The 24,828-nt window shown below is 38.3% G+C and overlaps 3 protein-coding genes and 1 pseudogene across 8 annotated transcripts; 2 read left to right on the top strand and 2 right to left on the bottom strand.

The window, feature by feature from the left end:
- Window positions 1-7,422: 7,422 nt before the first annotated feature.
- Window positions 7,423-14,223, top strand: LOC119989914 (protein SCAR1-like). 4 transcript variants are annotated; one of them, XM_038835683.1, is made up of 9 exons: window positions 7,423-7,869; window positions 9,330-9,493; window positions 9,727-9,850; window positions 9,938-10,070; window positions 10,142-10,209; window positions 10,294-12,940; window positions 13,046-13,147; window positions 13,555-13,662; window positions 13,756-14,223. In XM_038835683.1, exons 1-9 carry the CDS (start codon window positions 7,715-7,717, stop codon window positions 13,792-13,794), a joined length of 3,540 nt encoding a protein of 1,179 aa, XP_038691611.1. In that variant the 5' UTR covers window positions 7,423-7,714; the 3' UTR covers window positions 13,795-14,223. The 4 variants fall into 4 exon arrangements, with proteins under 4 accessions (XP_038691611.1, XP_038691612.1, XP_038691609.1 ...); XM_038835684.1 differs by having other exon boundaries at window positions 10,291-12,940; window positions 13,049-13,147; XM_038835681.1 differs by having other exon boundaries at window positions 10,291-12,940.
- Window positions 14,224-17,059: 2,836 nt separating this feature from the next.
- LOC119989447 (dof zinc finger protein DOF1.5-like) lies at window positions 17,060-17,682 on the top strand. Its single transcript, XM_038834968.1, has one exon. The coding sequence runs from the start codon at window positions 17,095-17,097 to the stop codon at window positions 17,572-17,574; it is 480 nt and encodes a 159-aa protein (XP_038690896.1). The 5' UTR covers window positions 17,060-17,094; the 3' UTR covers window positions 17,575-17,682.
- A 998-nt stretch (window positions 17,683-18,680) lies between these two features.
- Window positions 18,681-19,528, bottom strand: LOC119989446 (annotated as a pseudogene).
- A 643-nt stretch (window positions 19,529-20,171) lies between these two features.
- LOC119989445 (14-3-3-like protein D) lies at window positions 20,172-24,331 on the bottom strand. Of its 3 annotated transcripts, none has more exons than XM_038834965.1 (7): window positions 24,171-24,331; window positions 23,457-23,763; window positions 23,282-23,369; window positions 22,231-22,340; window positions 21,997-22,145; window positions 20,539-20,594; window positions 20,172-20,414 (listed from the first exon to the last, which is right to left on the bottom strand). In XM_038834965.1, the coding sequence occupies exons 1-7, from the start codon at window positions 24,241-24,243 to the stop codon at window positions 20,412-20,414; spliced, it is 786 nt and encodes a 261-aa protein (XP_038690893.1). In that variant the 5' UTR covers window positions 24,244-24,331; the 3' UTR covers window positions 20,172-20,411. The 3 variants fall into 3 exon arrangements, with proteins under 3 accessions (XP_038690893.1, XP_038690894.1, XP_038690895.1); XM_038834966.1 differs by having other exon boundaries at window positions 20,539-20,591; XM_038834967.1 differs by lacking the exon at window positions 24,171-24,331 and adding an exon at window positions 23,950-24,100.
- Between the last annotated feature and the right edge of the window lie 497 nt (window positions 24,332-24,828).

Genomic DNA, 24,828 nt, shown 5'->3' with positions numbered 1-24,828 from the left:
GATAATAATATAGACTAAAAGATTAATGACAAGAATACCCTTGTTAATTTGGATCCCAATAGTATTACAACGCTTTTGGGTTTGGACGTGGCTAACAAAGCCGACCAAAGATGGTTGGCTAGTGAGACGAGCAAAGAGCTTTTTGGAGATCGATGTAAGAGATAGGTTAGCAATAGAATTTGGTTTTAAAGTTCAAACAATATATGAGTGGTGAGCCACGTAAAAGAAGCGTCAATGACATAGTGTGCAACTTGATTTTAATAAATATAAGGACGTATAGTGGAGAAAAATAAGTTATATGATAACTAACAAGCAAGTTAATATGATAGTAGGAATGGCGGCCAAGGTTGGTGGCGCCTTTATACAAAATCCAGGTATATATAAAATAGTTAATAGTAAAAAATGTGTAAGTAAACAATTGAACAACTTTCAAGACAATAAAGATATAAAGTAATTGGCATGCAAATGTGGCGGACGAACCGAGAAGTGCCATTGACAGGGCGTGCAAGGTGAAATATACGAAAAAATGGGATAACGTGCAAGTTAATGAAACAAGCTAGTATGTATAATAGAGAACAGTAAGCGGCGAAGCAGTACACAGATATGTATAAGACGAATGTCACATCGAATTGGGTGATAAAAATAATACTTGGTTTGGATAAAGACAAACTTGGGTGACGTTTGACATGTAAATGAGGCGGACGAGATGCTCCTGGCTGACGAGGCGAGCGGGATGATCTTAGCTGACAAGGTTAGCGAGGGGATTTCGACTGACGAGGTGAGCGAGACGCTCTTGGCTGACGAGGTGATTTCGGTTGACGGGGCGAAGATATGTTTATGATTGATGAGGCTAACGAGATTACCTCGACTGGCGGGGCAAGCGAGATGTTCTTGACTGACGAGGCGAGCAAGAGACATTTGGCTAGCAAGGCGAGCAAGAAGATTTTGGCTAGTGATGATGCTAAGGCTAAGGATGAGTTCAAGGTAAATGATGAGGTCAAGAGGATTAATCGTTTGCGAGATAAAGCTGAAGAAGCTAAGGAAGAAACGGAGAATTTGAGGAAGTTGGCGGCGGACGTTAATTCTGAAGAATAGACAAGAAAAAGTTGTTTGAAAATTTTTTAAGTGGTATATAGTATTAACGTTTTTTGGTGGTTGAAGTATGACTTGTCAGACAAACTCACACACCAAGTATCATTTGTCCCTCAGTTTGGATGAAGTGTCTTTGTCGAAGATTTTGCGTGTAAACTCATTGTTGTTCTTTAGTCCATTCCTTAATCTTCGGGAGCCAGGCGTTTCTTGTCTTCAAAGGGAGCTGGCGGTAGAGGTAAAGAAGAAGGGTTATACTGGCGGTGGAAATCGTTTTCGAAGATAAATCTAAATATAGTTTGGGTGTGCAAAATTTTTGGGTTTCGGGTGGATAAACCATGTATGTTTGGCCATCGAGCTATAAAAACAAACGCCCAAACACTTAGAAAGTTCAGACACCTGCCATAAGAATAACATTTATAACAATTCAAAGATACTTAGCTTGGATTGTTGTTGATGTTTGCCCCGGTGTCGTAGTTTTAAGGTTAGCTCGTCACCTGCATTTTTCCGAGCACCATCCTTTTTGTTCCTTTTCAAAGCTTGAGCGCCATATGTCTTCCACCTCTTACTGTTTTCGAGTTATCCATCTTATGTTTCTGTGCTTCGAAAACAAAGGTGAGGGTTGGTCAACGACGAACCGTCGACCCTCCAATGCTTAAGTCAGTATAACATTGGAGTTTTCACATAGCTCCTCTTTCACAGACGCCATCCAAATGGAGTTTTCATGTCGCTATCTTCTCATAGCTGCCATCTCGATGGAGTTTCCACGTAACTCCTCTCTCATGGCCCTAAGTTGAGACAGCACGTTGACCATGGGGTCTATTTCTGGAGGAGACATGATGTTTCAAGGCGATTGAAGTTGTGGTTTCTCGCTTTGTCAGGCAAAGAGCTGCAGAGGCCCCACGGTGGGCACCAAATTGTAGATGCCCGAATCTACAATTGTTGAATAGTCAACGTAATTTATATGGAGGCCTTCTACAGCGGGATCCTGAGAAACAAAGCGAGGTTGAGATCAAAGAACTTGGGCACCGGTGGGGTACCTGCCAAAGAACCTCCGACGCTCAAGTCAGTAATCGGGGAAAATCAAGTAGAGCAAATATATAAAAGGTGTAAAGTAAGAAATGTCAATATGAGAAGCAACGTGGGAGACCATATGAGGTGGCCGTAGAGATGCAAGATATAAGCTGGATGTTGGTCGACGATGGAGGATCGAAGGTTGAGGTTGGAGGTTCAAGGTTCAAGGTCCAAGGTCGGAGGTGAAAGGTTGAAGAAACTCTGTAAGTGAATGAGAGAGTCTCCATATCCGAAGTTCCCAGAGTCCCTCAAAATCCCCCTTTACGAAGGAAGAAAGGGGTTTTTATAGTAGAGTTGCGTGACGACCAAGACTGACATGGAGTACATAATACGGATAATCGTGGGAAGGTGGTGTCGGGTGTCAGGACGCGTGGCTTGTTTTGGTTGGTCAAGGATGAGATCGTACAAAGATCAGGCAGCTCAATGTTGCATGTCAACTGACTCGGCGTGCTTGTGTCAGAGGTTGTATTTGTCTTATTGAGTCTAAGTTCGACAATGGTCTCAGATGACAGTTGCCTTAGGGCGGCCAAGTCAGAGCAGGGGATCATGGTTTAGTTATATGATTGATAATATGCACTTATAAGCATGATATGCAATGGAGTTGAGTTGGACGATTGATACCTGAGGCGAGCATGATCAATGCTCGCCAGCAGTTCGTAGTGTTGACCGACTTGGACATTAGTCAACTTGGGCGTTGATCGACTCGGGCGTCGTCCATCGACATTTGATGGAGTGGGATCTCTTTGGTTTGGTCGCCTGATAATGACGCCCGAAGATGTTGGACGCCCATGGGCTAGGCCGTCTTAGACTTGTTCTGGTTGCGTTGACCGTCTTGGTGGTTGACCAACTTGGGGATTGATCGACTTGGGCTTGGACCTCAGAGTTTGGGCACTACCTTAAGCTTGTTCTGATTGCGTTGACCGACTTGGTGGTTGATTGTCTTGATGGTTGACCAACTTGGGGGTCGTTGATTGACTGGGCCGAACATGATCAATGATGATCAACAAGGTCGACCATCTCGAGCTTGGGCGCCCGAAGTTGGGCCGCCTAGGGCGTTGAATGTAGATGGGCTTGTGTGCCTTTTCATGGGCTGCCGAGGGCTTTGGATGTAGATGGGTGTTGACCGACCCACATTGCGTTGACCGTCGCCCAATATCGCTGGTTGAATCATATGACGGTTTTTTGCCACTACAATATACATATATACATACACACATATACATATACACACACATATAAATATATACATATACACTGTCTGTGTATATATATACATATACATATATATATATATATATGAAAATTCTCAAGTGAGGGATCCCTCACTTTATTTAAAATAAGGGATCCATCTAACACCATTCATTATGTGTAAGTGTGGTCCCCACACTTGATGGAGCCCACGCATGAATGGTGTATGAATGGTGTTAGATGGATCCCGCACTTTAAATAAAGTGTGGGATCCCGCACTTGAGAATCCCTCTATATATATATATATATATATATATATATATAATACACATACATATATACAAATAACAACATACAATAAATAAATAATGTCGGGCTTGGGTCGGGCTCGGGCTAAGCCAAAATTGGCCTGAGGTGTCTGGCTTCGGGTTGGGCTGACCCAAAAAAATGGAGCCCATGCCCGCCCAAGGGGTCGGGCAGGGCCGAGCTCGAACCTAGGCCCGCGGGCCAAATGATGACCCCTACTCTTGTGTTACGTCTTTGTCATGAATTTGAATGTTATCAGATTATTTTGTTGAAATTGTTAACAATTGTTATTATATATATTTATGTCTGGCTGTGTGTATATATATGCATATGTATCTATATTTTTAAAATTTTGGTACATGATAGTCGTAACAATAAAAAACATAATCTCACTTTTTTCTAGTTTGGTTCATTACAATAATAACAAACAAGGGTAATGGTATTACACCAGTAATGTATAGTCGTAACAAACAAGAGTAATGAATACTTGGGTAAATTTTACCCTTCTTTACCAAACAAGGGTAACACTTATTCTCCATAATTATTATTACTCTTGTAACATTTACATGGGTAACAAATTATACCCCCAAATTCTTACCCTCTTACCAAACGCACCCTAAAAGTAATCGAAATCTCAGACATTCTGAAATCACTCCAAAGCATAAAACAGAACATAAAACACAGTGGGTAGAGGAGATAAATATTAAATAGTAGGCACCCTTGTTTGACAATGATTAAATTGTGGTGCTGTGAGGTGTGTTGCAACTGAACACAGTTGCAACACACTGCCAAACTCATACATGGTCATCCAATGTCTCACATCTACAAAAGTGTCCACACAATCAACACTATCAATGAGATCTTCAGTAGAAGAGACAGAGGAAGAGAGTGGCAATCAACACCATCCATTGTTGGGCTCTAAAAAGAGTCAACTGAACTCTCACCGATCGGCTCAGACTAGAGAGAGAATCTCATCATGGAGTACATTGATATTTACCAGCAAAAGATGTATATGATATATATGGATAAGAGGGGAGGCAACCCCCTAATAATACAAGTATATGTACATGTGTACATATAAAGGTGGTGTCTGCATTGATCCCAATAAGGCAGTTGGTCTGCCTTATTATAATTGTAGTGATCAGTTGCAGATTGTTCGCTAGCTAGTTGAAAGGGCACAACGCACAAACCAACAAGTTCAGTATGGGAGTTTTCTCTTTCTCTCACGCTGTTGTCTAAAAACTAGCAAGAAGAAACTCAGATCTCAATCGATTAATTTAATCTAAGAATCCAATCTCTAGAAAAATGGTATATATCATCATCGATCAAATATTAGATACCTTTTTATTGTACTTAAAATCATGGGTTAGTGTTGCAATCAAAACTAACCGGATCGTACATGTGGTGGTTGGTCAACTCGACCAAAAAATTGTCCTTATTTTATTGGAAAAGAATCTCTTGAGAGTTGAGAGAGTATGGCTCTTTAGGTCCTGTTTGGTAATTTTGTTTTCATTTTTCATTTTTTGAAAAATAGAAAACATTTCCGAAAACACATAAAATGGAAAAATACTATAAAACAGTTTGAAAATAGAAAATGGAAAAAAAAATACATTTTCTGAATAATAAAAACACAGAAACACATAAAAAGTCATAAAACAAACTAAATAACTCTAATTAACTTTAAAATTTTCTTTCAACCACAATTTCTCTCGTAGTACAAATCTGAGGAAGAGGAGGAGACCACCATCTCCTCCCCCTCCATAGACCTTTTAGTTCCTTTTTTTAATTTTGTCGATTTATTGTTGGTTCGTAGATCTAATTTACAATCTCTATTATGCTCAATAACGAATACATAAGGTTTCTTTACCACACCGTCTCCTATGGAGATGAAATCTGATTTTTCTCATCTAGTTGTCGTGGATTCTTCACAACATTGATTCCAAAAGTGTGTGCCAACGACACATATTTGGTACACCTTGATGGGGCTCCTAGATTTGGTGGAGATAGTCTTTCTTGATGAAGGTAAAGCCAAGAATCTTGATTTAATCCATGTGTGTTGTTTTGCTTTCTGTTTTTGTTTAGTCTGTCAGGTTTAGCTTGAGACAGTGTTATTCGGGCTCATCTCGATGTTGCTCGGTGTTATTCTAATGTTTATTCATTGTTTTTATAATTCATTTGTTAATGTTTGTAAATTCCTAGACCGCTAACGTGACGTTAAGTGTAATGTTTGTTATTATAGAATGAAGTATTGGGGTTTAAACATTTGTAAAAAAAAAAAACCGCTCTAATTAACTTTAATCAGTTTAGATTTCTTTGAATAATTGAGTTGAGAACAACTCCTCCCTCAATGACTTGTCCTGAGTTCTTTTACATAGTAGAAAGTTTTCATGACCCGACAGTCAAAATTGAATGGTTGGATGCTTAGAGCATCCAAATCTTCCTCGGGAAATGAAGATTACAAAGGGGCTTATGAGTTGTGACTATGTATGCCTCTTCACATTGAAAAGAATAGGCTGATTTTCCTTTTTTCCCCTTTTATGATTTCCATAGCTAACCATAACTATAGCTACGTGAGTTTGCATTAGATAAATTAAACAGTCTCGGACTCATCACATTTGTAATTTCAGTATATCAGTTCAGATAAATTTAGTTATTTATTATCAATAACACATTTTCCTTGAGAACAACATTTCGCAATAATTTCGCAGTTAAACGTGTTTCTGCGATAGTACTATTGAGATGAGTAATCTAATATCCTGAAAAGGCAAAGTCTTATAAATCCGATGTATCCACAAAATAAGATTAAGATTAATAGATTTCTTTTTGTAGGGCTCACTTGATGAGTTGTAACCATTGATCATAATCAACAAATTCTCTCTTTTGGGGAACATGCTTAACCAAATCAGCTTAAATTTATTTTTGTGTGCCAACTGGATGTTTATACGTGGCAAGGGTATCATCATTTTTCTCAACTTCTATACAGTGTGTCCCTTCCCTAAAATTTTAAAATTATTTTCTATGTAGAAAGAAAACCAAGATATGATTTTTATATATTTTAAAAATAATACCTCTAAATTTGGATAACATCCATTTATTATTTATTGGTTTTGGCCAACATTAATTTCTTTCTCCAGGGCTAGGGCCAATATAGGAAGTCAACCTCTACATAATTATATAAGCTCCACCCTATTAAACTCTTTTAACTAAACAAATTTCACATAAATTTAGCATTTAAATTTTTTTTTTCCAAAATCTATTATATTCTAACATTATGAAAATCACAATACTCAATTACATATATTTTAATTCATGATTTAACAAGAATGAGAGATAGTCTGATTGGTCATGTTGTCTGTCTAAGACCTTGAGGTCCAATGGACCTTTCAAAAAAAAATTCATCATTTAACATAACTTTAAAGAGAATTGAACGTTTTGGTCTTCTCAAATAGTTAAGTTGAAAAAAAAATTCATCATTTAACATAATTTTAAAGAGAATTGAAGGTTTTGGTATTCTCAAGTAGTCAAGTTGCTGAGGGTACAGACATCATGGCTTAACGTGTATGTGATCTGTGGACCTTTCAAAAAAAAATTCATGATTTAACATAATTTTAAAAAGAATTGGAGTCGGATTGGAGCCTCCTATCCTCTGTAGCACTGCAAACCGTGGGACCCTCGAGAAGGGCAATGCCGTTGTTTTGATAAAACTGTAAGAACGTTTTGGTCTTCTCAAGTAGTCAAGTTGCCGAGGGTACAGACATTGATTTGATTTCCATAGTGAGGAATGGCTTGCAGAGTTGGCAATGTCGCATTCAGCTAGCTAATCCATCACTTACAAACACACGCTCTCTCTCCCAGAAAACGTTCCGTCTCGGCAGTTCAGCTGCTTCAATCTCCTCACCTACTCAAGCGCACCATTCCTTCATTTATTCTTCATTCATTCTTTCATTGTACTCAAAGATATTGCTTGCAGCATCTGTGTGTAAATGCCTTTTCCCTTCTCCATTCTCCCTCCGTCTCTTCATTTAGAGTTTGTTTGAGCTAGAGAAAAGCAGTGGAGATGCCGCTGGTGAGGCTAGAGCTGAAGAATGAGTACGGGCTGGGCCAGCCTGAGCTGTATACAGAGGCCAGCAAAGAAGATCCGAAAGCAATCCTCGACGGCGTCGCCGTTGCTGGCCTGGTAGGGATCTTGCGTCAGTTAGGCGATGTTGCGGAGTACGTTTTGTTCTCTCTTCTCTTTCACTGTACCTTTTATTATATGTTTGCATTTGTTCGGTTTGGGAGTTTGGTACATTGATGTTGGAATTGTGTGAAATTTGGGGGTTCAAGTGCCTTCTTTTTTACATTTTGAATTTGTTCATCCCGATTGATTGCATTCTTGCATAGGCAATGTTTAATTAGAAATTATAGGGCAAAAACTGAGAGAAGTTGAATGAGATGTTTGATTTGTTAGCAGATAGAATTCTTTCTTCTTTTTTTTTCAATAGAAGTAGGGAAACAATAAGCTATATCACACAAAATCTTTTGTCTGCTTATGCTTTGATTGCTATAATCATCTCCTTTGGAATTTATATATTTGTGAGGGGATGGAGAAATTTGAATATCTACTAGTAGTCAGGAAGGATAGGCTAAGCTTTGCTTCGGTGTGGCTAGGACTGTTCCTACTTTGCTGCGTTGTGGATTGTGAAGTGTTTTTTTTTCCCCCATCTTCTTATGTACATTTTTGGGTTGGTCGCTCAGGTTGGGAACATTCGCATGCTAGTTGGATGAAATTTCACTATGTGACAGATTATCTAAGGAAATATCACTAGGCCTTAATGCTAGTAAAATTGTATGCCCATAATGTTTTTCAGTTTAAGTATACCAGGAAGCACATCCCTCCAGTCAAGGGGTTCAGTGAGTTGAATTTAGGTTTTTTGTCTACCATTCTCCGAAAAAAAAGAACAGCTGAACTCAGTTTTGTTTTTTTTTTAAAAAATGGTTCTGGTGCCAAAGAGAGCTCTGGGGTGAATTCTGGTATATTATGAGTGCACTTGTATACTGAGAATTCAGTACCCAATATATCACTTACCTGTCGATTGTCTGAAATCCATAATGTCAGTATGGCACTGGGACAGTTAAAAATATAAGTCATGCATCCTTTGGACTTGCTCTTTTGGTTTGTACTCGATTCTTATTATAATCTATGTGTACAAGTGAAGTGGTGATTATTGAGCTTCCATAATACTAATCTAATTATTATCTTTTAGATAAGACATTTCTGATCTAAGGTTTCCCACTATCTTTGTCTTTTAAGTTATTTTTAGCGATTTTCGTCCACGTTTCATGTTTTGAAGAGAATTGTTTTAAATGTAATCACTGATACTTATTGGTAGTTGATATAACCCTGCCTTGTGTTGGATGAAGGTCGTAAAGCTTTGCTATTCTTCATCTTTATTTCTATTATAATGGTTAATTTTGTTAGATTATACATATGATGTGAGCAACTGGGAATTTTTAGTTATGTCACTGCAATTGGATGGTCATCGAATTTTTTTTCCAGATTTTTTATTTTGTTTTATTTATACTATGTGGAATGGTGGTGGTTATTATGCATGTAAATTATTGTTCACTTGAGTGGCATGTTTCATGTGTTACTGAAGTGAAGGTTTTCTTGCTACATACGAAATTGCTAGATTTGCAGCAGACATTTTTCATGACTTACAGGAGCAAGTCATGAGCACAGCATCTAGAAGTCATAAATTAATGGTTCGTGTAAAACATATTGAAGCTGCACTTCCACCTCTTGAGAAGGCTGTACTCGCCCAAACAAGCCACATTCATTTTGCATACACTGCTGGTATGGTCTTTGCTCAATTCATTTTTTCTTCCCAATATTTCAGAGTTTGTTTTCTGATTGGTGATATTAATGTTTCTGTTTGCTATTTTCGGGTATATTATTTGTGTTGGATTCTATTCATCTTTGGAACTGTCTGCTGTTTTAAATTTATTTGGAGGGACTTCTCATACCTCTAGCTTTTTTTCATAGTGAAAGCTCAATATGGAAACTTAAAAGCAGGAGTCATCTTGCAGGTACAGAGTGGCATCCTCACATTCGAAATGAAACAAATCATTTCGTATCCAATGACTTGCCGAGATTTATCATGGATTCCTATGAGGAGGGCCGTGATCTTCCACGACTGCAGCAGCTTGACAAGTATGCTCTTTGTTGTTGTGAATAAAAAGATGTTTGTGTTGATGTTTACATTTTGATCTTAATTCTGGAGTCTCTTTTGCTATTCAGATTTGATACCAGTGGTCCGGGATCTTGTTTACGAAGATATTCAGATCCAACCTTTTTTAGAAGAGTATCAGGTGAATCTATTGAAGCCAATGCAAGGAAAGTCCAAAGAGATAAGAAAGCTCGTAAAAGCAAGGTATTACTCAGTTAGCCATATATTACTGCCTTTTAGAGTAATATCTAAACTAAGAGTTTTAAAATGGACAGAAGAGAAGATCATTGCCTAGGAATCGAGACGTATCTCAAGGTGCATCAGTATCCAGTTATAGCGACAGGTATTGTTTCTATATGCATATAACTGACCCAAAGTTCTTTATTTTGTTTAGTAAATCTCAAGGACATAACCTTGTGCTCAGCAGGAGGCAGTTTACTTCTCCAGTTAATACACGAGCCTCTCCTTCTCAGACAGCTTCCACAGTTGATATGAGCTTAAAATCTGACATCGGTGATCACTCAAATTCTTTTGATTCAAGAATTGGATCAGGCCATATTGAATGTGTTTTCCATGCAAGTTCACCCTTGCAATCAGAAGAGCAGGAGTCACGAGAATTCTATTCTAGGTTGGAGCAACACGATGACACTATTAATTTTGTTTTTCCCGATGAGCCAAAGAGGGTTGCAAACGATAGTTATCTGCGCAGTTCATCACCAGAGCAGATTGCCCCCACTTCATCTTGTGTTGCATGGGATGAAAAAGCTGAAACGATGCAGCCCCAAGGTCAGTATTATGATGGAGATGAAATTCTGGAGACTTATCCAACAAACTCTGACCTGGCCGCTTTGGATACATGCACTGCCAACCATGGAAACAATCTTCCAATGGATATCCAATTTGACAATGATAACACTCTGAAATCATTTTCTGGTAGGAACGAGCTTGATGAGGTTGAGAGTGAACCAGATACTTTTCTTGATGCGTTAAACAACATTGAATCTGAATCTGAAAATGATATGGATTGCCAAACAAAACAAGAAAACGAGCAATGTGGCTCCTCCAGTTTTAACGAAGGAAGAATTGCCGTAATGCACAATGCTTCAACTGATAAGTTAGACCTTCATCCTTCTGAACATGAATCTCTTAGTGAACCTGACATCAACTCGAAGGAGCATGGATCTGTTAGTGAACTTGACATCAATCCAAAGGAGTGTCCTTCTGAACATGAATCTTTTAGTTCACCTGACATAACCTTGAAGGAGCATCCTTCTGAACATGGATCTTTTATCGAACCTGACATCATCTCAAAGGAGCGTCCTTTTCAACAGGAATCTCGTAGTGCGCCTGATATCACCTTGAAGGAGCATATTCCATGTGAATCACCCTGCTTGGTCTCTTTACAAAGGCTTGGTTATGAGGAGACACCTCAAATATGTGAGGATTCTTCTGATTTACCCTGTTCTCCAGGATTTAAGTTTTCTGCCGGTACAAATGTCGTTGAAAATTTGAAAGTAGAATCTATTGCCAGTGATCCATCATCCTCTAACTCCAGAATCTCCAGTTTAGAGGAACCACCAGGCGCTAAAATCATAATCAACTCTTTTGAGTTGGGGCAATCTCATGCCAAACCTTTTGGCGTTCCATCACTGAAGCTTTGGACGAATGGTGGCCTGTTAGGTCTTGAGCCATCGAAGCCTCCAGATTTTTCATCATACTCCGCAAGTCTGGATTCTATGATTGGGAATAAAGATGAGACAATTTCTTCTCTGCCAAATGGTTTTCATCAGATGGGGAGACGTGGTATCATGGACAAGGATCCTCAAATCACCAGAAATGTTGCAGATTTTAAATCTTCAAAATCATGTGATATTGATCAAGAGAATGGCATCCCAATGGGGAAGACATCTTTGACATCTCCGGTGGTTGATTCAGATTCAAAAGTAGAAAAATACGGAGGTTCTCAACATAGTGATAGCCATAGTCAATGTGATGCGACTAGGGTTGTTGAACCGATGACAGTTGATCCAGATGTTGTAGCTACATCTACTGAGGCCAGTCAAGAGATCGATGAAAACCCCGCTAGAATGTTAGGACTTGGCCACCGGTTACTCCTGAATGATTTTCATAGAAAGGTTTCACTTGTCCATGATGGAAAACCTGACGTGGTTAGCCACCAGAAAGCTGGTAAATTTGATAAGAGAAGTGGGCACAACAAGGAGGTTTATCAACCGACTCCAGATACAACTTTCAAACAGCAAGCAGGGCGTAAATCTCCAGTAGATTTGCTTACTTCTTCACCACCGCTTGAGCATATGAAAATATCTTATCACCCTGTAGATGGTTTTGAAACTTCCAAACTGAAACTCAAATTTCCAGATACAAGCCGTTGTTCTGAAAGCATAAGAGATATGTTTCCTTCATTTCAGTTGGTCCCAGAGCCTAGCACTGCCGTGTGTGATATTGGTTCCGACTCTGATGATGACACCTTTTGTAGATCATCTCCTTGTTTGTCAGATGGTGGTTGTAGCTACCACTCCCAGTCAGATTATGAACAATGGGAATATGGTGAAACACCTCAAAACAAAGACCACAAGCTCTATGATGCTTTAGGCAGAATTTCATCTGTGGAATCTGTTTCAAGTTCTCTTCAGCTCTGGGAAATAGCTGATAATGGTAACCACTTTGCTATTGAAGAAGTTAAAAACCTGTCTACTAAGAATGGTGCAAAACCTTCTTTTTCTGGTCCTTCACTGGCTATGGCAAGTACCGGTTCTATGAGCCCAATTCTACAGCGAGAAACAATGAACAACCCAGATTTGAATAATCTCCAAGAATCCAAGTGTCCTAGGGAGTCCACTCCACTGCCCCCACCTCTACCTCCCGCGCAGTGGTGGGTCTTGAAGCCAAACTCAGATATGAAAGAAGAAAACTCACATACTCTATCTGAAGCTGATGAACCTGCATTTGATCAGAAACCGTTTGGATCTACCAATTCCCACAAACCAAAGGTAGCCCCAGTCACTGAGAAACAAATTATCGAGGAGGCCATCTCATTTAACTCAAAGAGCTTGGTAATTTGCAGTATCGTCAATCATGTATTTGTTAATTGTTATATTAGGTAACTAGTGCACAGTGGGAATTGAACACATACAAATTATGAAACTATCTGTTTGCAGCAGCAGGACCAAGGGAAGTTTTGGCAGAAAGGAGCAAATCAGGCAGTGCTTGGAAAAGGGATAGATGAAAAAGAAGATTTCTTAGAGCAAATCAGAACAAAAGTGAGTAGCCATTTTATTTTATTTTTGGTTCATCTGTGGGACTAATTTGGAATGCAAGTCCAAATACTCTGGAGGATTAGCAACTTTACAACTTGAACAATGTGTACCCGTTACTCCATTAGTAGGAAAGTATGCTAATGGAATTTGCTGCCTATTATTCTTTGTTCCTGAGCCTTGTTTGATGATGAGGATTTCTAATGCTTAATTCCTTCTCCCCTATGTTTTTGGCGAGTTGGTCTTATTTCAGATACGTGTGAGGAATACTGAGAGTAATATAAGACTCGGTACTGATTATGTGTGGCTGGCTGTGAAGTTACATTATGCTTATTTACAAAATCTGATGTAGAATTGCTGGAGATAATTCTTTGTTGCTAATGTGTGCTTTATCATTTGTTGTGTTATCCCAGTCATTCAACCTGAGACGCACGGTTCCAGTACAGCCAGCTGCTACATCAGTCCCCACGGCAAATGTCAAAGTCACTGCAATTTTGGAGAAAGCAAATGCAATTCGTCAGGTTCCACTCCTTCCCTCTTCCTCGTGTAGTTATGTTTATTCACTTTTGACTTGAATAAGACTACCAAATATGCTGACTGGTAAAAGTTGACAGGCTGTTGGCAGCGACGACGATACTTGGAGCGATACTTGATTTTTTTATCCTGGAATTACACAAGTTATTTTCAGCTAATCGTCACATAGTTCTGAGTTTCTGAAGTTGGTTTAAGGGAAGTATTTTATTTATGTGAATAGTCTCTCCATCTCTTTGTATTTAATTTTTAGGCCATAGCTTGTGTTTTAATTGTGATTAGTTGCATTCAATTCTGAAATAGGCAGAATTGGTTTTAAGCATAGATAACGTATGTCAATCACGGTTTACTTTCTTCTAAAAGGTAGGTTTTAGCATCACAGTCATACTCATTCAATTATGAATCCAATGTCCCGTTAGTTCTGATTTTCGCTTCATCTTATCATTGTAAATTGAATTTTTTGGAACATATATGAGCGACCCCTCAAGGGTTTGATAGAAGAGTCAAGAGTATCTCCGCAACAACGGAGATACTCTCGAGTCTTCTATGAACTAAATGTCCCGTTAGTTCTGATTTTCGCTTCATCTTATCGTTGTAAATTGAATTTTTTGGAATATATATGAGCGACCCCTCAAGGGTTTGATAGAAGAGTCAAGAGTGTTGCCGTAGCAACGGGTCACTATAGGCCAGTAGGCCACCATACTCAATAATTTCTCTTCATGTCCTTATTTTATATTGATCTGGTTTTGGGCTGGCAAAGCAAATTGCTTGAATGAGAGAAGTGAGTTAATGATAAACAAAACATCAAGGAAGAAATGAGGACTTTCCTCTTCTTCTTCTTGTTTTTTTTTAAAGCAACTTGGTAATGAAAAAGACCCAAAACAGCAACACCCCCACTAATATAAATATACCCCCATATTTATCTTTAGGCATAATAGATAATATATACTTTTAATAAATTAGGCATTTGATTAGGGTACCCCTTTGGACTTATCAGCATTAATTTAATCAAGGGTGTGCATCAATGAAATCATTATGCACTTTTTTATTTTATTTAAAAGAGACTTCTAAAGCATCATAAAAGAAAAAGTACATCCCTTTTTTCTGCTAAAAGAAAAGAAAAGTTTCCTTGTCTAAATCATAGATTAATTGGAAAAAAAAAGTTTGCAAAAGAGGAGACTTTTACATTTAATCAAATAAAACTCCTTTATCAAATAATGGATTAATACCCATATCAAAATTGCTTTCCCTTTTAAAATTTGCAGCTGAAAGCAAAAAAGGCACACCACAAAACCGAACAATACTAGTTGATTAAAAGGAACCATAAAAAAGTTAAACCCAAATAGTTCTTAACTTCACTGTTCAAAGTCTTATATATTATGCTTCACTTGCTAGGTAATGCAGGCAGATCAACAAAGGAAAACAATAACAAATCAAATCAACGTTTGATGAAAAAAATAACATTAGAATCTTCCAAGAATTTGAGAGAAAACTCTCCAGGGTTTTAATATGTTTGATAAAATGATAGATGATGACTACTAGGGTCAGTTACAACTCTTATAGGAGATAAAACGTAAAATATAAGATTACAAAAATATCCTTGAAACGATGAAATTTGGCAAAATGAGAGTTAAGATATATTGATGAGAATCCCACATCAGAAGATGGTGGATTTGGAGTCTAGCTTATAAGGGAGGGCAAACCTCCTATTGTCAATCTGAGTTTTCAATAGAGAGTTAGGCCCAAACTTGTGATGCTAGACTTGGGCCCTCATTTCGTGTGGTGAGCATTTATCATTGGTGCTCTCGTTAAGAGTGCACTTGCCTGCATGCAGGCTTGTGGGCTGATACTATTGTAGGCGGACCTACCCTAGAGCTCATCCCTTATAAAGTTAAAAAAATGCCATTAAAAAATGAAAAAGAAAGGTCGTTCAAGTAACTGGGAAAGCCCTGATCTACTGGATTAGTAAGGCTATGTGATATTGACTCATAGGTCTGGGACGGTAAGTGGGCCGACGATTGAAATGGTCTAGCCCGAGCCATGAACGAGGACATGCATACTCCCATTGGGAGATTGGGAGGATTGATGAGAATCCCACATCGAAAGATAGTGAATTTGGAGTCTAGCTTATAAGGGAGGGTAAACCTCCTGACGTGCATACTCCCAGGAACAAAGATTGATGAGAATCTCATATCTGAAGATGGTGAAAGGGTAAACCTTCTGACGTGCATACTCCCAAGAACAAAGATTGATGAGAATCTCATATCTGAAAATGGTGAATCTGGAGTCTAGCTTATAAGGGAGGACAAACCTCCTATTGTCAACCAGAGTTTTCAATAGAGAGTTAGGCCCAAAGTTGTGATATTAGACTTGAGCCCTCGTTCCGTGTGACGGGTATTCGTCATCAATAGATAGAGAGTTAGGCTCAAAGTTGTGATATTAAACTTGAGCCCTCATTCCATGTAACGGGTATTCGTCATATATACTCGATTTGAAGGTACTTACATTTCAAACCTCTCTTTCGCTTAGGTTAAAAAATATTGATCAAGTGGAGCTGTGAAAGAATCACGAGGTCAACCATGCATATACCTAATCTTGAAGAAAATCCGATTCACATATATTGGTAGAGAAAAATTGTGCGTCATAACTCTTGAAAATTTACCAAATAGGTCATAAATCTCCTTTCAAGCACGGTTTCCTCAAGCCATGACGTGGCAATTCAATCCAATAAAGTAAAAGCATATCATATAAACTAAAAGTGATCCATATCTTTTTCTGGCCTTTGCTTTTCTATACAACACAAGAATATAAACAAAGAGGAAAAAATTGCGCAAAGGCAAGCTTTTTCTCTCTTTATGCTCCCCCACACTCACTCTCGCCTTTGACACTTTGTGCCCTCCCTACCTAGGTTGGGACCCACGTAATTGGACTTCCTTAACACCTCCCTTTCTCTCTTTTGATGATGATCATGACTTGTAGTGATGATCATGACTTGGAGTCATGATGTGTACAAAAAGCTCGTCTTCAACTTTTCCACGCCAACTTTTTCTTTTAATTGGCAACTGATTAATCATCCAGTTTAACATATCTTTTAGACAATTGAGTATGCCTGAATTTTGAGTTCTCAAAATAATTCGTGTCACGTGATTACAGGTAAGATTGGATCAAAACGAGTATGGATGGGGACTTGAAAATGGGACAAGTCCAATAACCAAAATTTTACAAGAAAATATCTCAATTAATTGGTTTAAACTCTCAACTTCAGACATGATAAGTCCTAAATATTTGGGAGAAATAACTATAGACTATAGCTAAATTTTTTTCCACGCCACCCACCAACCGTGCTTTTATATATATATTGGCGGCTATATATGTGTGTATATATATCATATGTCAATCAGTCATACATATCTCTCGCTATTATGGCAAACAAAGAAGAGGGTATCAAGCTATTTGGGACAACAATCACGTTGCATGGAAGACGAAGAGTCATGAGATCAGAAGATCAAAAAAGGTCAGCTGATGAGACGGTGGAGAAGAGGCCAGACAAGATCATACCATGCCCAAGATGCAAGAGCATGGAGACCAAATTTTGTTACTTCAATAACTACAATGTTAAGCAGCCAAGGCACTTCTGCAAGGGCTGCCAGAGGTACTGGACGGCTGGTGGGGCCCTACGGAACGTGCCAATCGGGGCCGGTCGCCGGAAAAACAAGCCGCCGGGACGAGGGTTTGGTGGTTTATTGGCTGATGGGGGTTTCTATGATGGCTCAACTGGGGTGCACCAGCTTCAGTTGGATGGGGTGGTGGTGGAGGAGTGGCATGTGGCGGCTCACGGTGGTTTCCAGTGTGTTTTTCCGGTGAAGCGGCAGAGGAGCAACTCAGATGGTCAAACGTGTTGATCTCTTTCTTCTGTTTTTTAATTTCCTTCTCCCTTTGTATAATATTGATCCAGGCGAACTGTGTACATACAGGCTAGTTTAATAAATTATACTTAATTAGCTATCTTATTTAAAGGCCGTCAAACACTCAAATCAAATCAAGATCGATTTCATAATTAATATCTCTCTTTCTTTAACCAAATTTATTTATATTTATTTCTCGGGGCTCTAAATCAGTTAACCAGTTTGTAGTTCATTATGTTTAATTACTTTTTGCCAATGAAAGATAAAAGAAATTTCGGTTAAATTTCATTAAAAGACTATTTGTGAGAAATTAGCCACCTTTACGTTGGGCGCGACTGGCGTGATCAAGAGCAGATAGGGTTAGAATACTCTAGGACTACTTGAAGACGAAGCTGGCACCCTTACGTTGGGCGCAAATGGCATGACCGAGCGCAAATAGGATTTTAGGATCCACAAATTGGGATTGTTTTCAGAACGACCTGTATTGTTCTGAACCAAGTTAATATAAGTCTTTATGTTGTTGCTTCCTAATTATCTCTTTGCGTATTATGTTAACATAGAATGCCTTATTCGGGCCGGACCAAAATGGGATGAGAGCCGCGAGAAAAAAGAAAAAGAGAGAGAGTTTGCTCACACAAACCTTTGAGAGAACTTTTGTTTTCTCATTGTAATCTTTTTCAACATAGTGAAATTCGATCTCTACTCTACTGCCACATAGGTTATTGTGGAACCACATAATCCCCTCTGGGGCTTTGACTGACTTCTAGGATTCGGTAACTGATTCTGGTGGTGATGCAGTAATACTTGAAACAATTCCTGACCCTAAACACTTTATAGTTTATAGTCATAGTACTCTCCTAATAGGAAAATATAGTCATGGAGCTGAAACAATCACAAAAGATCGCAGCGGAGCAACAGAGATCATCTTCAAAGCAGCGGAGAAGATGAGGATCAATCGCATATACCCAAACCCATATGAGAAAATCCCATCTGCATTTCTTGTAAATTTTCTGTTACAGTTAGCAGATTACATCAAACACAAACATAACACATAAAACAGTCTCGCATAAACCCCACCAACTATATTAACAAAGGGTCGCAGAATGCCTTAGTTGGAAGCACATACAATACAAACTTGTTTTCTCACTTAATGTGTATGCGAAAGGGAAAGTTGTTTATAATTTTAAGGCCAAAACGATTTGATTGATTGATTGATCATGTGATTCAAACGAGGCCGGCGGAGGTGATTCCGAGTTCCCTGAGTGCACTCAGGAATGGGTTCCTTAATCATGAAGCCGAGAGGATTGGCAGTTCGAACGGGATACAAGATGCCATTGTTGGTTGTGAGGCTAATTTAGCAGCCTTCCTGAGGAACTCAGCTGAGGATTCCTCGGTACATTCAGGCATGCTAGATTTCACAAGCACAACCTCGCAAACCTCCTCCTCATGGTCTCCTGTTGCAGTGAGACGGTAACTTCCATTCCCACCGGTCTCACACTCCACGCTGTAGGTTAATTCCCCGCCTTCACGGATTCTGAACTCCAATCCCACCTTTGCACCTGAACAGTTGAAGTTGTTCAACACAATTTTTTGTATACAACATACCAAGTTCTTGAAGTTCTGTAATGTTCACACTCTCACCTTTCATGAATTTGCTGACTTTGGGCACGGCATGTGTCACGTATACCTTGCCCTCCACATCAAAAGTAGGATCAGCATTCACGATCCCGAGGACGGACAATAAGCAGATGGCAGAGGCCAGGAAGATGATAGCCTTGGGAGACTTCGCCAATGTTCCTTTTTTCTTTTCTTCTTTTCTTCTTTTTGTTGTTTTTATGGAGATATGTTTTAGAGGACGACTATGCATAGGGCTGTCTTTTATAAGGGAAAGCTTTACAGTTTTTGATGGAAATTTTGTTTTTTTTTTTCCTTGTCATCTCTCTAATTTCACTGTGTGGTGGTAAAATTTTTTTTTATCCATTATTTATTTATTTGTTTTTGAAATACCAATTGAGAAGTTTGTTTCCTATTAGAATCGAACATTGGACACATATATCCAACCCAACCGATTGTCTCTCAAGTCTCAACTAAATGACCAAGAGACGTACTAATTATAGGTTGACATCCCCAAAACCATTGAGCTGTATCTACAACTCATAATCTGTAGATACAAAACGTCCTTTAATTTGTTGTTCTTCAATTGCTTTTGCAAAAAGTAAACCCTAGGGGACTTTGGACTTTTTTCTTAGTGACACACTGTTAGATTACACACTTTCCTGCACTAGTTACAAGATTGCAAAGTAAAGGCTCAGCAACTGACAAACCAACAGAAACAAAGTCAATTAACTTCAACGCTTAACCACTCAGCCAACTCTCCTACTCCAGATTGATCGGTGCCAGAAGATCGTAAATATATGTTTGAAAGATCTAAGAAATAAAATGTAGCAATTTCAGTGCCTTCCCTGATACTTGAAAATACCTTTTAAAGTCTTTAAATAGTAAACCTATTATAACGAGTCTAGACGAATTCAGATATACGAGTAAATCTCAAAAACCCCCAGCAGATATAATCAAACCCAATAGAGACGTAAAAATGTTGATCAGCAAGAGGAATGTAGATTAAAGAAAGCATCCTAGAGCAATCTATATAATTTGTTCAGTTTGGTCAACAGAAAGGAAAGCCTTTCAAAACATCCAACTATCACAAGTCACAACCATAAGATCCATAGAATAATCAACATACGTCCGGTTTTTCATGAGAAAATGGATAAATCTCCTATGCTATAGTAGCACCAAATCTTTTGGACAATAACGAGCCCCAACAATACTCAATCTCACTGCAAGAATCAAATTTAAATAAAAATGAACATTAAAAAACGAAGGAAATAAGGATAAACAAGATAATGCAGTGTGAGGTATGATCGACTCTTTTAAGTTTAGCAGAAGCATCAAACAATATACCTCCGCATCTTCAGGACCACCAGCTTTGGCAATGATGTCTGGCTTCTGGGCATCTTCTGCAGTATTGAGAATTTGAGACCAATAAATAATATATATTACTATTAACTGCAAACTACAACAAAGAATTAAAAAAGGAGAAAAGGATACTACCCAAGCAAAGGAAAAGGAGCTGACAAACTAACAAATTTACAAGTGTCTACCAGCCAAAAAAAATACAATTGACAAAAAAGAGAGCATAGCATCAGAATCGTGGACATGAGTTCCAAAGAAAAATGGGAGGATACAAATAGCAACGAACTAATATGAGGTTGAAACCACATCAACTTCCAGATAAACCTGGATAGGGAATATGATTGTACCATAACTTTTCCAAGAATGTATGACACGAAGGTCACCTAAATTACTTACAAAATCCATGATCCCCAGGAAAAAAGAGGATACTTGAGGATAAAAGTTCAAAATTATATTAAAAGTCACTTCTTTTGCTTTTAATATGTAAATTGACTAACATAATCCAAAAAGAATCTTAAAACTAAAGCTGAAAACATCATCTTTGTGACAGTAAATGGCTGTTTCCTATGAGAAAAATGAGTCATCTATTTCAAGTAAGATACTAACGAATGCAAAACCTACCAACAGAAGGAAACAAATCATGGAGATGGTCACTGCCAGGAGAAAAAGATGATATGCGACCACAATCGTAATTATTTTGATCAGGAAAGCCAAGGTAAGTGGAGTAGAAATCCATTAGTACAATGAAAATAAAAATGTGTACTAATTACTACAGTTTGAGGATCACATATAAAGGTCGGACGAGCTCATAAATACTTCAAACCAAGCTCAGGCTAACTTATATGATCTCCAGAGCCAACTCAAACCCAATTCTGATATCACCTCCAGGGCCTAACTGTCAGCAATATTGAATTTTCATCTAAAACAAACCAAAAAGTAATCACAGAGTACTCAAAAATCAGTAATGGAAATGTCAATGAATCCTCTGATGTCTTACATATGAAAACATATAAAAAAACTTTTGGCATTTTATCCATAAGGTGCCCGATCTTTATGCAAATAAATACTAAGACTTGTCCATATTTTGCCAACACGTCTATAACATCCTCCTGATATTGTTTAGAAGTCGCCAAAAATATTCTATTCACCACTCTTAAAGCAAAGAATCTCTAAACTGAAATCAGTTGCAAAAAGATTAATGACGCATAAATCAATTGCAAGCAGCAATATAACCAATGTGCTTACATAACACTCGAGAAAGACTCTGAATGCATTAATATAGGCAGGTCACGACTATTAGGCTCAAAAGACACAGAAAAATGTAAAAATTAGAAAGTAAAAAAGGAACTTTTTTAAGTTGGTGAATTACTTAATTTTTTCCCTAGTAGCCAAACTGTGGAACGCAAGGAAGATTACTACTTTTTCTTGCCAAGAGTAATGAGTTACCTCCATCCTCTGGGATATCAGAGGTCCACAAAGTGAGATTGTCTCTCAAAAGTTGCATGATCAATGTACTGTCTTTATAAGATTCCTCACTTAAGCTATCTAACTCTGAGATAGCTTCATCAAAAGCTTGCTTTGCAAGGTGACAGGCCCTGCGTAGCAATTTACCAGGTTAAAAGGAGGAAGAGAAAAAGTGATATCATAGGTCTCCAACATCCTAAAAGATAAGAAAATTACCTTTCAGGAGAGTTCAAAATTTCATAGAAAAACACAGAGAAGTTCAAGGCCAAGCCCAGTCTGATGGGATGAGTAGGAGGTAATTCAGCCTCCGCTGTAGATATAGCTGTCTGCAAAGATATAAAGCATCTAGTGAACAAAATCACATCTTTAGACAACAGTAAAACCATTCAGGGAAAGGATAGCCAACTATGCAGTTAATTAACAGATGCCACAGTCTACAAGCTTATGAGATTTCTTAAGATGCAACCTATAATTAGTATGTATAGATGTAATTCATACTGAGTGCATATGATAGGACTTAGGAGCAAGTTAAGGGGCATTACGAAAATCACTAAAGAAAATCAGACCAATGTGTCATTTCTGGCAAAATGGAAGAAATGAAACATTTGCATGCATTAGCAAAAAAGGAAAAATTAGAAGAGCGAAAATCATTAATTCAATATATCGCAAGCACATCCTTACACAAATACAGCTCAGACCACATTCTTTAAAAAAATATCATCATCATATGAATGCTCACTAATTCCTCATCTGAGTTTATGAAGTTGACCCCAACATTGTTTTGGATAAAGGCTCTGATGAGAATGACAAAAGTTATTGCAAAGCTAAAAAATATCTAACCAAAACGAAAAGCCAAACTCGTCTATACCCAAGGTAATGGTGTTCACAAAAAATTGGAATATATACCTCGATTAACGTAAGGACAACGAAACGGTTAGGCAAAGCCTGATTTAATGATGAAATCATGTCCAAGAGGCACAAATATTGCATAACATTTCCAAGATTACCATCAGGAAAGGAAACTTTATGCCTCAAGGCAAGTAAAATGAAAGATTGTTGATATCATAATTATAATTGCTTTTTCATGAGATGCTAAGCTCAAAACCAATGTCTTCATTCAAATTTCAAGACAATGCTCTAGTTAACATAGTCCAACAAAATGAACTATCTACACTTCCAAATCTCACTAACCACCGTCTGCCTTGCTTGGAAAACACCAAAGGATGCATAATTCAAGGTAAAAGTCAAGATCATTCAATCATCACACCTCATAAGCTTTCATGGACTTGTCAGCAACGTCCTTCCTCTCTTCAGCGAACTTAAACTCCGCCAAATACCTATAATAATCCCCTTTCCTGCAAAAAATATTCCAAAAATATCAACATCCTCCCTGCAAAGAAACAAGAAGCAGGAAGAAAATGCAAGATAGAAAAACCGCTCACATTTTGTAGAAGAAAACGGTGGACTCTCCAGTTGAACAGGAAGGGATCAGATGCTCGTCAATTACACTCATAATATCACTGCAAATTTTCGACAGTTCTGATTCCACCTTCTGTCTGTATCCCTTGATCCGTTTTGCGTTCTGTTCATTTCCTCTTGCTTCCTCCTTTTGCTCGATCGATGATAAGATCCTCCACGACGCTCTACGCGAACCGATCACATTCTTGTAGCCAACGGAGAGAAGATTACGCTCCTCCACAGTCAAGTCCACATCAAGTTTCGCTACTTTGGTCATCGCATCCACCATCTCTGTAAATAATTGAACAAAAAAATCGAAGTCGCCGCATGTAAGTTTCTGTTTGGTTGACGAGAAAATATAGGCAGGAATATTTAAGTTATAAACATTAGATCATCGATACATATCGTTTCCGCTAACAAAAGTAAACCAGGTATAACGAGTAGCTCTGTTAAATAGTGATCTGATAATCTTCATACCTAGGATTCAACTAATCATAACAGGCTGTTTGGATGCCACGGAAATCTAGTGGAAGATATGAAAGAAGGTAGGTCTTCATGGACTCAATCAGTGAACACAACTAAGCACGATTTCCGTATAGAATCACTAGTAGTATTGACTTTACTAGGATGATCTGTTTGGTTCGGGAGAAAATGAAGGAGACAGTTGAGAAAGTGTGTGAGAGTATGTTTGTCCATACCATCATAACGCTCGGCCTGTTCGGAGAGCTTGGCGACGTAGACGAGGCTCTCCCTTTCCTTGGTAGCTGCCATGGCCGCTGATCTCTCTATCCAACAATATCTCGCCCACAGGAAATGGAGGAAAACCTTGTAAGGGGACGGCTGGACAAGACAAAGGGGCTTTTGTTAGCAAGAAACGGTGTCGTCTTCGGCGCAATAAATTGTAAAAAGTGTGATTATTACAATTTCTTATTTAGCAAACAGAATCCAAAGAGAATAAAAACAATCCAAAGTAAATAAAATAAAAACAGAAAAGACTCCAAAGATGTCCAATTTTACCAAGTTAAATTTGTAGAAATTTGGAAGTGGCGCTGCAAATGGTGTAAAAATGATGTTCTCGTACAGTACACTAATCCTTAGAATCCTACACATTAATTTCAACAATATCTCACAATTATAATCCACAGATTTTAAATCTAACTAGTTGCATGCCCGCGCTTCGCGCGGCACATATTTTGATTGGAAAATAGAGATGTGTGGAAGTCTTTCGATACTTTGTTAACATGAAGAGCAGTAGAGCTTTAATTGTAGAAAATAGAGATGATTGTGAGATGAAGATAAAATATGTACAATACTTGTTTTTTAATTTGCTAAGAAAAAAAATTTATAATAGGGCGT

The sequence above is a fragment of the Tripterygium wilfordii genome, chromosome 21, assembly GCF_013401445.1.
Source record: "Tripterygium wilfordii isolate XIE 37 chromosome 21, ASM1340144v1, whole genome shotgun sequence".
Taxonomy (NCBI): Eukaryota; Viridiplantae; Streptophyta; class Magnoliopsida; order Celastrales; family Celastraceae; genus Tripterygium; species Tripterygium wilfordii.
This window is presented reverse-complemented; position numbering and strand designations above follow the sequence as displayed.

Bases quoted from the DNA above. Each gene is read 5' to 3' on its own strand.
- LOC119989914 (XM_038835681.1), top strand. From the start codon at position 7,715: ATGCCGCTGGTGAGGCTAGAGCTGAAGAATGAGTACGGGCTGGGCCAG. The intron at 7,870-9,329 runs GTACGTTTTGTT...CGAAATTGCTAG, and splicing joins CAGTTAGGCGATGTTGCGGA to ATTTGCAGCAGACATTTTTC. The intron at 12,941-13,045 runs GTAATTTGCAGT...ATCTGTTTGCAG, and splicing joins CATTTAACTCAAAGAGCTTG to CAGCAGGACCAAGGGAAGTT.
- LOC119989447 (XM_038834968.1), top strand. From the start codon at position 17,095: ATGGCAAACAAAGAAGAGGGTATCAAGCTATTTGGGACAACAATCACG.
- LOC119989445 (XM_038834965.1), bottom strand. From the start codon at position 24,243: ATGGCAGCTACCAAGGAAAGGGAGAGCCTCGTCTACGTCGCCAAGCTC. The intron at 23,764-24,170 runs GTATGGACAAAC...AATTATTTACAG, and splicing joins ACAGGCCGAGCGTTATGATG to AGATGGTGGATGCGATGACC. The intron at 22,341-23,281 runs GTGTGATGATTG...ATATCTTTGCAG, and splicing joins AGTCCATGAAAGCTTATGAG to ACAGCTATATCTACAGCGGA.